Below are 14375 nucleotides of genomic sequence, written 5' to 3'. Positions count from 1 at the left end.
CCATTTCTTTCTTGTTTTACTGAGGAAAATATTGAGTTCCTTAATATACTGTAAGTTTGTTTCTGTTACCTTTGTCTCTCATAGAGAATTCCTTGTATTCCTCGTCCTCCATGGACTCGTGTCTCCAGGTCACTCTTACTCTGAAGTCTGGATGGTGGAGGAGATCCTCAGGGATGGTACATTCACTGGTAACACTGAAGGTTTTATTTACATTACGTGTATATGGCTGCTTAGATGGGCAGTGTTCCGGCTTCCCTCCTGACCAGTAACACCACTGGATCTGGATGTGTTTGGGATAGACGTTCTCCAATACAGAAGACAATATTACCTCCCCACTGCCCAGAGAGGCTTTTATCGGCCTCCTCCCATTTGGTTTAGCTGGAAAAAAAAAATGAAAGTTTTTAATAAAAATAGTAAAACAAAAGTGTGTTAAATTCGCAATCAACGCTGAAAGCCCAATCATACCGGGTGTGACTTGCCATGCGATTTGCCATGCCAGGTGAGTTTCAAATCCCACGGCCAGCTGCACCCTATTGTCCACAATTAAAGCGGTCATATCGGTGCCATTCCAACATTGGTCAGAGTCGCATTGATTTTGAAAGTAGTGCATGCACCAATTCAGGTGTGGCTTGCATAGATGTCTGTGTCTTGCAAGTTGCAGATGTCTTCAAAGTCGCACCTGACATCTGACTTCACTGGAAGTCGCACAATTTCAAAGTATTACCGGACTCTTCGGGTCTATTTATAAAGAATTTGTTGTGCAGATGCATTTGTACAGGCACAATCAATGGTCCCCGACAGGGGCGGACTGACAATTCATGGGGCCCCCCGGGCAATAGGGGATCATGGGGCCCCTGTATCCTTGCCCAAACTCAAAAAAGCCTATGAAAAAGGTACCAGGGGCATCTTATGGGGCCCCCTACTGACCCCGGGCCCTCGGGCAGTGCCTGAGTTTCTAAATGGTCAGTCCGCCCCTGGTCCCCGTATTGTTTGTAATATATTCATCTCCTATGATCACCAGCTTCATCTAATGGCCGTAATGTGGTATTTTTACAAAATACCTCAATAAAAACAATATCGTATTCTGGCCACTAGATGAGGCTGACAATCATAGAGGACAATCATAGAGGACAATCATAGAGGACAATCATAAAGGACAATCATAGAGGACAATCAGAGGACAATCATAGAGGACAATCATAGAGGACAATCATAGAGGACAATCATAGAGGACAATCAGAGGACAATCATAGAGGACAATCATAGAGGACAATCAGAGGACAATCATAGAGGACAATCATAGAGGACAATCAGAGGACAATCATAGAGGACAATCATAGAGGACAATCATAGAGGACAATCAGAGGACAATCATAGAGGACAATCATAGAGGACAATCATAGAGGACAATCAGAGGACAATCATAGAGGACAATCATAGAGGACAATCATAGAGGACAATCAGAGGACAATCATAGAGGACAATCATAGAGGACAATCATAGAGGACAATCATAGAGGACAATCAGAGGACAATCATAGAGGACAATCAGAGGACAATCATAGAGGACAATCATAGAGGACAATCATAGATGACAATCATAGAGGACAATCAGAGGACAATCATAGAGGACAATCATAGAGGACAATCATAGAGGACAATCAGAGGACAATCATAGAGGACAATCAAAGAGGACAATCATAGAGGACAATCATAGAGGACAATCATAGAGGACAATCATAGAGGACAATCAAAGAGGACAATCATAGAGGACAATCATAGAGGACAATCAGAGGACAATCATAGAGGACAATCATAGAGGACAATCAGAGGACAATCATAGAGGACAATCATAGAGGACAATCATAGAGGACAATCAGAGGACAATCAAAGAGGACAACCATAGAGGACAACCATAGAGGACAATCAGAGGACAATCATAGAGGACAATCATAGAGGACAATCAGAGGACAATCATAGAGGACAATCATAGAGGACAATCATAGAGGACAATCAGAGGACAATCATAGAGGACAATCATAGAGGACAATCATAGAGGACAATCATAGAGGACAATCATAGAAGACAATCAGAGGACAATCATAGAGGACAATCATAGAGGACAATCATAGAGGACAATCAAAGAGGACAATCAGAGGACAATCATAGAGGACAATCATAGAGGACAATCATAGAGGACAATCATAGAGGACAATCATGGAGGACAATCATAGAGGACAATCAGAGGACAATCATAGAGGACAATCAGAGGACAATCATAGAGGACAATCATAGAGGACAATCATAGAGGACAATCATAGAGGACAATCAGAGGACAATCATAGAGGACAATCAGAGGACAATCATAGAGGACAATCATAGAGGACAATCATAGAGAACAATCATAGAGGACAATCAGAGGACAATCATAGAGGACAATCATAGAGGACAATCATAGAGGACAATCAAAGAGGACAATCATAGAGGACAATCATAGAGGACAATCATAGAGGACAATCATAGAGGACAATCATAGAGGACAATCAGAGGACAATCAGAGGACAATCATAGAGGACAATCCTATTACAAACAATACAACAACCATTCATTGTGTCTGTGAGAATTCTTAAAGCAAAACTCCGAGCAAAAACCTCTTTGCATGTCCTTGTTGCTGATTCTCTACCTTCAATGAAGATGTCATCCATCTTCCGGTTCACTCAGTAGTTGCTCTGAAACATACAGTTGTGTTGAAAATACTAGCCGTCAGACATCACTAACCGGATCAATCACTGTTTTTGGTGGAAATGATATTTCTACATGGCAGATAATTTCCTAGCAGGTGTAGTAGAGTCATAGAAATCCAACAGACCCGACAGTCATGACATGCATGCTGCTGATTCTGTGTCATTGAATCACTCATTGAAAGGGGCGTGTTCAAAATAATAGCCGTGTGGAGTTCTATTAGTGAGGTCATTCATTCTTTGACAAACAGGTGGCAATTATTGCCCTTATTTAAGGAAGGAAGGCAGCAAATGTTGGACATGCTGGTTACAGTGCATTTCTCTCTGAAATTCTGAGGAAAATGGGTCGTTCCAGACATTGTTCAGAAGAACAGCGTACCTTGATTAAAAAGTTGATTGGAGAGGAAAACATATAAAAAAGTGCAGAAAATGATCGGCTGCTCAGCTAAAATGATGGCAAATGCTTTAAAATGGCAACCAAAACCTGAAAGACGTGGAAGAAAGCGAAAAACCTCCATTGGAATGGATAGAAGAATAGCCAAAATGGGGTGGACTCAGCCAACAATCAGCTCCAGGAAGATGAAAGAAGGTGTGATGTTCCCTGTGAGGACTCAGCCAACAATCAGCTCCAGGAAGATGAAAGAAGGTGTGACGTTCCCTGTGAGGACTGTTACAATTAGAAGACGCCGATGTGAAGCCAAGCTATCTGCAAGAAGTCCCCGCAAAGTCCCACTGTTGGGAAAAAGACGTGTGCTGAAGAGGTTACAATCTGCCAAAGAGCACATTGACCGGCCTAAAGAGAAATGGGGCAACATTTTGTGGACTGATGGAAGTAAGATTGTTCTTTTTGGGTCTAGTGGGCGGAGACAGTTTGTCAGACGTCCCCCAAACACTGAATTCAAGCCACAGTACACTGTGAAGACCGTGAAGCATGGTGGTGCAAGCATCATGATATGGGGATGTTTCTCATACTACGGTGTTGGGCCTATTTATCGCATACCAGGGATCATGGATCAGTTTGAATCCATCAGAATACTTGAAGAGGTCATGCTGCCTTATGCTGAAGAGGAAATGCCCTTGAAATGGGGGTTCCACCAAGACAACGACCCCAAACACACCAATAAACGGGCAACATCTTGGTTCCAGACCAACAAGATGGACGTTATGGAGTGGCCAGCCCAATCCCCGGATCTTCATCCAATAGAAAACTTGTGGGGTGACACCAAAAATGCCGTTTCTGAGGCCAAACCAAGAAATAGAGAAGAACTGTGGAATGTGGTCCAATCATCCTGGGCTGGAATACCTGATCACAGGGGCCAGAAGTTGGGGGACTCCATGCAACACAGATGTACAGCAGTTCTCAGAAACAGTGCGACTACAACCAAATATTCATGAAGTCATTCAAAGGAAAGCAAAATCTTCAAACATTTCTCAGTTTATATAGTGAATGTTGGAGTTTGTAAAGAAGAATACAAACACGGCCATTTTTTTGAACCGTCTAATATTCACTTTTCTTCCATTTTTTTAGAGGAACAACACAAATTTGATGTATTTTTCTTCATGTTGTGATTTGGAATAGAATGTGTCGTGTTCCCAATGCATTTGTGTGGATGGAAATAAAAGGATTAGAAGGATTTTCAGCTTTACTCACTTTTATCATCACACGGATATTATTCTGAACACAACTGTACGTCATCCCGCCTGTTATAGCTCCTCCTTGGCAGAGAAGATGATGTCATCTTTGGAATTACAGAGGTGAGGTCAGGAGAATTCCATTAGATGTTTCTCCTCAATGAGAAGGTTTTATAACATGTTAAACTGTTTAATGTTTTGTGTGTAATGTAATAATGGGTGTTTTTTCTTGGCCTATCCAAGAGTTCTTCTTTAAAGGAGAAGTACAGTAACAGCTACTTTGGCTATACTTCTCCATTTTGGCTATACTTTTGGGATCCACCCAGAAGCCTAGACCAGCCATTCCTATCTCCTCCACAGCCCAGCACTCCAGTGAGCGTTAGAGGGGCAGAGCAGAGAGTTGGTGACTGACAGTCATCAGCTCTCTGCAGGCTAAAAACCGAGAGCTGAGGGATCAGTGGTGTTTGGTCGCTCAGGTCATAGAGGTGGTGGGGGACAGCTGGAGCTGGGATCGGTGCTGCAGCCATCTAGGGAAGTATGATTGTTTATATTTTTACATCCCCGTACTCTCTGAAGACACCTTCACAGCACATTTCGTATCCATAGACCGCTGTCTATATTTTCATGTGCTGAGTGTGTATGGATATTGATTGCCACAGACCGTGGATCACTCACCCTGCACCTGTAGAGGTCCTGATCTTCTCTCTAGTGGTCTCTCCAGGCTGGGATGGGACACTCTACACGTGATCTCCGATTCTCCATCTGTCACGGACGGTGTGAAGAGCAGTCTGGCTGTACAGGAATAGGTGTGATCGGACTGTCTCTGGGACTGGATGTCTGGGATCCGGGACTTCTCATTGTGTGATAGAGGAACATATTCCTGGGATCCTTTCTCCTTCCTGTACCAGCTCACCGTCAGAGCATCGGGGAAGTATCCGGAGATGTTGTACTGCAGAGTGTTCTGTCGCTCTATTAATACATGGGGTATGGGGACCTCCTCAATCACTGGGCACCAGGACAGACCTTCATAGAACAACATGTGGATTAGAAACCTCATAGACCAGACTGGATGTCACTCCACTTCCTCAAACTCAACCTTTCCAAAACTGAGCTCTTGTATTCCCTCCAGCCCGTGCCCCCCTCCCCCGACTTCTCCATCAAGATCAACAACGCCACCATCAGAACCTCCCCTCATGCCAGAGTACTCGGTGTAATCCTAGACTGCCATCTGTCCTTTCAGGCTCAAGTCCAATCGCTGACAAACTCGTGTAGACTTCACCTCCGCCACATCTCCAACCTCCGCAACATCTCCAATCTCCGCAACATCTCCAACCTCCGCAACATCTCCAACCTCCACAACATCTCCAACCTCCGCAACATCTCCAACCTTCGCAACATCTCCAACCTCCGCAACACCTCCAACCTCCGCAACATCTCCAACCCCCGCAACATCTCCAACCTCCGCAACACCTCCAACCTCCGCAACATCTACAACCTCCGCAACACCTCCAACCTCCGCAACATCTCCAACCTCCAACATCTCCAACCTCCGCAACATCTCCAACCTCCGCAACACCTCCAACCTCCGCAACATCTCCAACATCTCCGACCTCCGCAACATCTCCAACCTCCGCAACACCTCCGACCTCCGCAACATCTCCGACCTCCGCAACATCTCCGACCTCCGCAACATCTCCGACCTCCGCAACATCTCCAACCCCCACAACACCTCCAACCTCCGAAACATCTCCAACCTCCACAACATCTCCAACCTCCACAACATCTCCAAGATAGGCCCGTTCCTAACCCCAGAAACCACTAAGCAACTCATTCACTCCCTTCTTATATATCGCCTTGACTATTGTAACTCCCTCCTCATTGGCCGACCTCATTGCAGGCTATCCCCTCTTCAGTCTCATGATTGCTGCTGCCAGACTCATCCACCTTACTAACCATTCTGTATCTGCCACCCCTCTCTGCCAATCCCTACACTGGCCTCTACTCAGTATCCCCCACCCCCCTCTGCCAATCCCTCCACTGGCCTCCATTCAGTGTCCTCCACCCCTCTCTGCCAATCCCTCCACTGGCCTCCATTCAGTGTCCTCCACCCCCCTCTGCCAATCTCTCCACTGGCCTCTACTCAGTATCCCCCACCCCCCTCTGCCAATCCCTCCACTGGCCTCCATTCAGTGTCCTCCACCCCTCTCTGCCAATCCCTCCACTGGCCTCCACTCAGTGTCCTCCACCCCTCTCTGCCAATCCCTCCACTGACCTCCACTCAGTATCCCCCACCCCCCTCTGCCAATCCCATACTCTCCGCTCCTCGCAGGACCTCCTTCTCTCTAGCTCTCTTGTCTCCTCCTCCCACGCCCGTCTCCAGAATTTCTCAAGGGCTTCCCCCATCCTCTGGAACTCCCTGCCCCAATCTATCAGGCTATCGCCTACCCTCCTCACTTTTAGGTGCACTCTGAAAACCAATCTCTTCAGGGAAGCCTACCCCACCCCCAGCTAATACTGGAATCCTCTACTCTTCCTACCACTCCATCCCCCACAGTTAATTACCTCTTGTACCACTAGCCCCTCCCTCCTAGATTGTAAGCTCCAAGGATCAGGGCCCTCCTATCCCTCATGTATTGATCTGTATTGTCTTCCTCCATAATGTAAGGTGCTGAGCAAACTGTCGGCGCCATAAATCCTGTATAATAATAATAATAGACCCCAAATATTCTCCAGCAGTCCATGTACAATACGCGGCACCAATGCTATTGCCTAGTTTGTAAAACCACACAATCGGCAAAACATAAACACGTATGTTGTATTCTCTGACTGTATGACGGTGCCCCTCCCCCTCCCTGTCATGACATGAACACGCGTTATTTCAGCTTAGGGTTAGTATAATGAGAAATGGGTAAATTGGTGAGCAGGATGCCCCCCCCCCCCCCGCTACAAGAAGTGATAACCGTTATACAGAGTTTATTAAACAACCCCCAGCATTTGTAAGCGTAACACATTGAGTTCAATAACATAAACATCCCCCAATAAACTGTTTAAGATTCTCATCCTAACATTTTCAGTTTATATCGTTCAATATTGTTGGCTCCTGCTCCTTCAGGGCTGCTTCCCTGAACTTCTAGTCTTCAAGGGAGAGACAGCAGTGGACAGTGCAGTTTCCAGTCAGCTTGGAGAAGGGAGGATGAGGGAAGAGCCGGGGAATGCCTTGCCTTCCTAAGCTACAGGGCTGTGTGTTTCTATTGATGCTCACAACAAGTCTAGTCCCTGCCTATAAGGATCTCCATAGGATGCTGCAAGAGAAAGGAGCCACCCTGAAATAGAAAACCTGGGGCAGCAGTCATGGCACCAGATTAAACAGGAACATAGGCAAGGATTATTATTATTATACAGGATTTATATGGCGGCAGAAGGTTTTCTCAGCGCTGTACATTATAGGGGGGACAGAACATGAGACAATACAGGAACAATACAATACACGAGGGGGGGGGAGGGCCCTGATCCTGGGAGCTTACAATCTAGGAGGGAGGGGATGGGAGCACAGGAGGAGATAGCTGTGGGGGATGGAGTGGTAGGAAGAGTGGAGGAGGTCGGCAAGTTAGCAGGGGGTGGGGTAGGCTTCCCTGAAGAGATGGGTTTTCAGGGTGCGCCTAAAGAAGAGTAGAGTAGGTGATAATCTGATGGATTGGGGTAGTGAGTTCCAGAGGATGGAGGAAGCCCTGGAGAAGTCCTGGAGGTGGGCATGGGAGGAGAAGACCAGGGAACTAGAGAGAAGGAGGTCTTGTGAGGAGCGGAGAGTACATTTTGGATGGTATTTGGGTATCAGGTCGGTGAGGTAGTTTGGGGTGGAGTTATGAATGGCTTTGTATGTCAGTGTTAGTAGTTTGAATTTAATGTGTTGGGCAATCGGAAGCCAGTGGAGAGATTGACAGAGGGGGGTGGAGGACACTGAGTGGAGGCCAGTGGAGGGATTGGCAGAGGGGGGTGGAGGACACTGAATGGAGGCCAGTGGAGGGATTGGCAGAGGGGGGTGGAGGACACTGAGTGGAGGCCAGTGGAGGGATTGGCAGAGGGGGGGTGGAGGTCAGTGGAGGGATTGGCAGAGGGGGGTGGAGGACACTGAATGGAGGCCAGTGGAGGGATTGGCAGAGGGGGGTGGAGGACACTGAGTGGAGGCCAGTGGAGGGATTGGCAAAGGGGGGTGGAGGACACTGAGTGGAGGCCAGTGGAGGGATTGGCAGAGGGGGGTGGTGGAGATGGAGCGGTTGGAAAGGTGAATGAGTCTGGCAGCCATATTCAGGATGGACTGAAGAGGGGATAGCCAGCGGCGAGGCAGGCCAGTGAGGAGGGAGTTGCAGTAGTCGAGTCGTGATATGATGAGGGAGTGGATGAGTTGTTTAGTGGTTTCCGGGGTTAGGAACGGACGTATCTTGGAGATGTTGCGGAGGTTGGAAATGTTGCAGCGGTTGGAGATGTTGCGGAGGTTGGAGATGTTGTGGAGGTTGGTGGTGTTGCGGAGGTTGGAGATGTTGCAGAGGTTGGAGATGTTGTGGAGGTTGGTGGTGTTGCGGAGGTTGGAGATGTTGCGGAGGTTGGAGATGTTGTGGAGGTTGGTGGTGTTGCGGAGGTTGGTGGTGTTGCGGAGGTTGGAGATGTTGCAGAGGTTGGAGATGTTGTGGAGGTTGGTGGTGTTGCGGAGGTTGGAGATGTTGTGGAGGTTGGAGATGTTGTGGAGGTTGGTGGTGTTGCGGAGGTTGGAGATGTTGCGGAGGTTGGAGATGTTGCGGAGGTTGGTGGTGTTGTGGAGGTTGGAGATGTTGTGGAGGTTGGAGATGTTGTGGAGGTTGGTAGTGTTGCAGAGGTTGGAGATGTTGCGGAGGTTGGTGGTGTTGTGGAGGTTGGAGATGTTGTGGAGGTTGGAGATGTTGTGGAGGTTGGTAGTGTTGCGGAGGTTGGAGATGTTGCGGAGGTTGGTGGTGTTGTGGAGGTTGGAGATGTTGCGGAGGTTGGAGATGTTGTGGAGGTTGGAGATGTTGTGGAGGTTGGAGATGTTGTGGAGGTTGGTGGTGTTGCGGAGGTTGGAGATGTTGCGGAGGTTGGAGATGTTGCGGAGGTTGGTGGTGTTGTGGAGGTTGGTGGTGTTGCGGAGGTTGGAGATGTTGCAGAGGCGGAGTCTGCATGATTTTGTCAGTGATTGGACATGAGGTTGGAAAGACAGGTTTGAGTCTAGAGTGACACCTAGGACTTTGGCTTGTGGGGTGGGACTGATGGTGGCATTGTTGGTCATGATGGAGAAGTCAGGGGGGGCACGGGGTGGGGGGGAAAACTAGAAGCTCAATTTTGGAGAGGTTCAGTTTGAGGAAGTGGAGTGACATCCAATCTGATATGTCGCTTAGTAGGCTAGTGATGCGATTGGAGACTGAAGGGGTGAGGCGATTGGAGACTGAGGGGGTGAGGCGATTGGAGACTGAAAGGGTGATGCGATTGGAGACTGAAGGGGTGAGGTGATTGGAGACTGAAGGGGTGATGCGATTGGAGACTGAGGGGGTGATGCGATTGGAGACTGAAGTGGTGAGGTGATTGGAGACTGAGGGGGTGATGCGATTGGAGACTGAGGGGGTGATGCGATTGGAGACTGAAGGGGTGAGGCGATTGGAGACTGAAGGGGTGAGGCGATTGGAGACTGAAGGGGTGATGCGATTGGAGACTGAAGGGGTGAGGCGATTGGAGACTGAAGGGGTGAGGCGATTGGAGACTGAAGGGGTGAGGCGATTGGAGACTGAGGGGGTGAGGCGATTGGAGACTGAAGGGGTGAGGCGATTGGAGACTGAGGGGGTGAGGCGATTGGAGACTGAAGGGGTGAGGCGATTGGAGACTGAAGGGGTGATGCGATTGGAGACTGAAGGGGTGAGGCGATTGGAGACTGAAGGGGTGATGCGATTGGAGACTGAAGGGGTGAGGCGATTGGAGACTGAAGGGGTGATGCGATTGGAGACTGAAGGGGTGAGGCGATTGGAGACTGAGGGGGTGAGGCGATTGGAGACTGAAGGGGTGATGCGATTGGAGACTGAGGGGGTGAGGCGATTGGAGACTGAAGGGGTGATGCGATTGGAGACTGAGGGGGTGAGGCGATTGGAGACTGAAGGGGTGAGGCGATTGGAGACTGAAGGGGTGAGGCGATTGGAGACTGAAGGGGTGAGGCGATTGGAGACTGAAGGGGTGAGGCGATTGGAGACTGAAGGGGTGATGCGATTGGAGACTGAGGGGGTGAGGTGATTGAAGACTGAGGGGGTGAGGCGATTGGAGACTGAGGGGGTGAGGTGATTGGAGACTGAGGGGGTGAGGTGAGGGGTAGAGATGGTAGTTGAAGCCGTGATTAAAGATCAGGAAGCTGCATACTTAGTGATTATTCAGCGGCTGGAGAAGCGCACATCTCGGGTTATCACGTTAAATGATTCATTTTCATTGGATGCACATTAGACAAGAATGAACATCAAGCTCTGAGGCAGAAGACGACTCTTACCCGGATCTCTCCAGGACAGGACTCGGGATTGTTGTCCCTCCAGGGATTTGTGCTCCCAGGTCACATGGAGGCTGAAGTTGGGATTTAATAAGAGATTTCCTGGGACAGTACAATGACTGTTCACATTACATGTATGATCGTTATTCTCTTCAGACTTCTCTTCAGACTTCAGTTTTTCTTCCCCCGATCTCCAGCTCAGCTCTATATGTTTGGGGTAAAAATTCTGGAGGTTCAGAGAGCAGAGGAGGTCCCCACCGTCACATAGACTTGTCTTCACAGGTTCCATGATTTGCGGCTTTGCTAATAGTAGACAATAAAAACATTCAAAACTCGAATCATTAACTTGGATGAGGTTCCAGAACACCAATACTTTGTCCTCATAATAATCTTTCCCTAAAAATGTTCCATCCACATAACATAGAGACACCCCGATCTGTAATCTTTACTTCTCCAGTGAAATGATCGGCTGAAAGCCCCATTTTCTCATTAGTTTATCTCACATCAAATGGCTCCTTTTACTCCCCCTCCTTATTAACGGTTCCAGTTATCACCATCCGGAAGCTGCTGCACTTTTAGGGGTGACAGTCTCTTTGTAAATTGATTTTACCTTTCTATAAGGGTCAATAAAAAACCAACTAAGTGCAGTAATAAAAGGCTCTTTTTTAACCACTTGCCTACCGGACACTTCTACCCCTTCCTGCCTACAGGGCACTTCTACCCCCTTCCTGCCCACCGGACACTTCTACCCCCTTCCTGCCTACCGGGCACTTCTAACCCCTTCCTGCCTACAAGGCACTTCTACCCCCTTCCCGCCTACAGGGCACTTCTACCCCCTTCCTGCCTACAGGACACTTCTACCCCCTTCCTGCCTACAGGGCACTTCTACCCCCTTCCTGCCTACCGGGCACTTCTACCCCCTTCCTGCCTACAGGACACTTCTACCCCCTTCCTGCCTACAGGACACTTCTACCCCCATCCTGCCTACCGGGCACTTCTACCCCCTTCCTGCCTACAGGACACTTCTACCCCCTTCCTGCCTACAGGGCACTTCTACCCCCTTCCTGCCTACAGGACACTTCTACCCCCTTCCTGCCTACAGGGCACTTCTACCCCCTTCCTGCCTACAGGACACTTCTACCCCCTTCCTGCCTACAGGGCACTTCTACCCCCTTCCTGCCTACAGGACACTTCTACCCCCTTCCTGCCTACAGGGCACTTCTACCCCCTTCCTGCCTACAGGACACTTCTACCCCCTTCCTGCCTACAGGACACTTCTACCCCCTTCCTGCCTACAGGGCACTTCTACCCCCTTCCTGCCTACAGGGCACTTCTACCCACTTCCTGCCTACAGGGCACTTCTACCCCCTTCCTGCCTACAGGACACTTCTACCCCCTTCCTGCCTACAGGACACTTCTACCCCCTTCCTGCCTACAGGACACTTCTACCCCCTTCCTGCCTACCGGGCACTTCTACCCCCTTCCTGCCTACAGGACACTTCTACCCCCTTCCTGCCTACAGGGCACTTCTACCCCCTTCCTGCCTACAGGACACTTCTACCCCCTTCCTGCCTACAGGACACTTCTACCCCCTTCCTGCCTACAGGGCACTTCTACCCCCTTCCTGCCTACAGGACACTTCTACCCCCTTCCTGCCTACAGGACACTTCTACCCCCTTCCTGCCTACCGGGCACTTCTACCCCCTTCCTGCCTACAGGGCACTTCTACCCCCTTCCTGCCTACAGGGCACTTCTACCCCCTTCCTGCCTACAGGACACTTCTACCCCCTTCCTGCCTACCGGGCACTTCTACCCCCTTCCTGCCTACAGGACACTTCTACCCCCTTCCTGCCTACAGGGCACTTCTACCCCCTTCCTGCCTACAGGACACTTCTACCCCCTTCCTGCCTACAGGACACTTCTACCCCCTTCCTGCCTACAGGACACTTCTACCCCCTTCCTGCCTACCGGACACTTCTACCCCCTTCCTGCCTACAGGGCACTTCTACCCCCTTCCTGCCTACAGGACACTTCTACCCCCTTCCTGCTTACCGGGTGCTTCTACCCCCTTCCTGCCTACCAGGCACTTCTACCCCCATCCTGCCTACAGGGCACTTCTACCCCCTTCCTGCCTACCGGGCACTTCTACCCCCTTCCTGCCTACCGGGCACTTCTACCCCCTTCCTGCCTACCAGACACTTCTACCCCCTTCCCGCCTACAGGACACTTCTACCCCCTTCCGGCCTACAGGACACTTCTACCCCCTTCCTGCCTACAGGACACTTCTACCCCCTTCCTACCTACTGGGCACTTCTACCCCCTTCCTGCCTACCGGACACTTCTACCCCCTTCCTGCCTACAGGGCACTTCTACCCCCTTCCTGCCTACCGGGCACTTCTACCCCCATCCTGCCTCCCGGGCACTTCTACCCCCTTCCTGCCTACCGGCACTTCTACCCCCTTCCTGCCTACCGGGCGCTTCTACCCCCTTCCTGCCTACAGGGCGCTTCTACCCCCTTCCTGCCTACAGGGCACTTCTACCCCCTTCCTGCCTACCGGGCACTTCTACCCCCTTCCTGCCTACAGGACACTTCTACCCCCTTCCTGCCTACAGGACACTTCTACCCCCTTCCTGCCTACAGGGCACTTCTACCCCCTTCCTGCCTACAGGACACTTCTACCCCCTTCCTGCCTACCGGGCACTTCTACCCCCTTCCTGCCTACAGGACACTTCTACCCCCTTCCTGCCTACAGGACACTTCTACCCCCATCCTGCCTACCGGGCACTTCTACCCCCTTCCTGCCTACAGGACACTTCTACCCCCTTCCTGCCTACAGGGCACTTCTACCCCCTTCCTGCCTACAGGACACTTCTACCCCCTTCCTGCCTACAGGGCACTTCTACCCCCTTCCTGCCTACAGGACACTTCTACCCCCTTCCTGCCTACAGGGCACTTCTACCCCCTTCCTGCCTACAGGACACTTCTACCCCCTTCCTGCCTACAGGGCACTTCTACCCCCTTCCTGCCTACAGGACACTTCTACCCCCTTCCTGCCTACAGGACACTTCTACCCCCTTCCTGCCTACAGGGCACTTCTACCCCCTTCCTGCCTACAGGGCACTTCTACCCACTTCCTGCCTACAGGGCACTTCTACCCCCTTCCTGCCTACAGGACACTTCTACCCCCTTCCTGCCTACAGGACACTTCTACCCCCTTCCTGCCTACAGGACACTTCTACCCCCTTCCTGCCTACCGGGCACTTCTACCCCCTTCCTGCCTACAGGACACTTCTACCCCCTTCCTGCCTACAGGGCACTTCTACCCCCTTCCTGCCTACAGGACACTTCTACCCCCTTCCTGCCTACAGGACACTTCTACCCCCTTCCTGCCTACAGGGCACTTCTACCCCCTTCCTGCCTACAGGACACTTCTACCCCCTTCCTGCCTACAGGACACTTCTACCCCCTTCCTG

General features: G+C 50.3%; 1 protein-coding gene across 1 annotated transcript in view; it reads right to left on the bottom strand.

Moving 5' to 3' along the window:
• The window catches only part of LOC149428518 (uncharacterized), a gene marked incomplete at its 5' end in the record, with an annotated part of 68765 nt that overhangs the window by 13077 nt on the left and 41313 nt on the right, over window positions 1–14375 (bottom strand). The window contains 3 exons of the mRNA XM_089667311.1: window positions 70–378; window positions 5048–5395; window positions 10905–11204. Of these exons, the coding sequence (XP_089523437.1) occupies window positions 70–378; window positions 5048–5395; window positions 10905–11204 (957 nt within the window). The remainder of the gene's footprint in view (window positions 1–69; window positions 379–5047; window positions 5396–10904; window positions 11205–14375) is intronic.

The sequence above is a fragment of the Staurois parvus genome, unplaced genomic scaffold (assembly GCF_062004578.1).
Source record: "Staurois parvus isolate SC_StPar_1 unplaced genomic scaffold, SC_StPar_1.0 ptg003168l, whole genome shotgun sequence".
In the NCBI taxonomy this organism is placed as follows: Eukaryota; Metazoa; Chordata; class Amphibia; order Anura; family Ranidae; genus Staurois; species Staurois parvus.
Note: the sequence above shows the minus strand (reverse complement) of the source record. Positions and strands in the feature narration are given on the sequence as shown.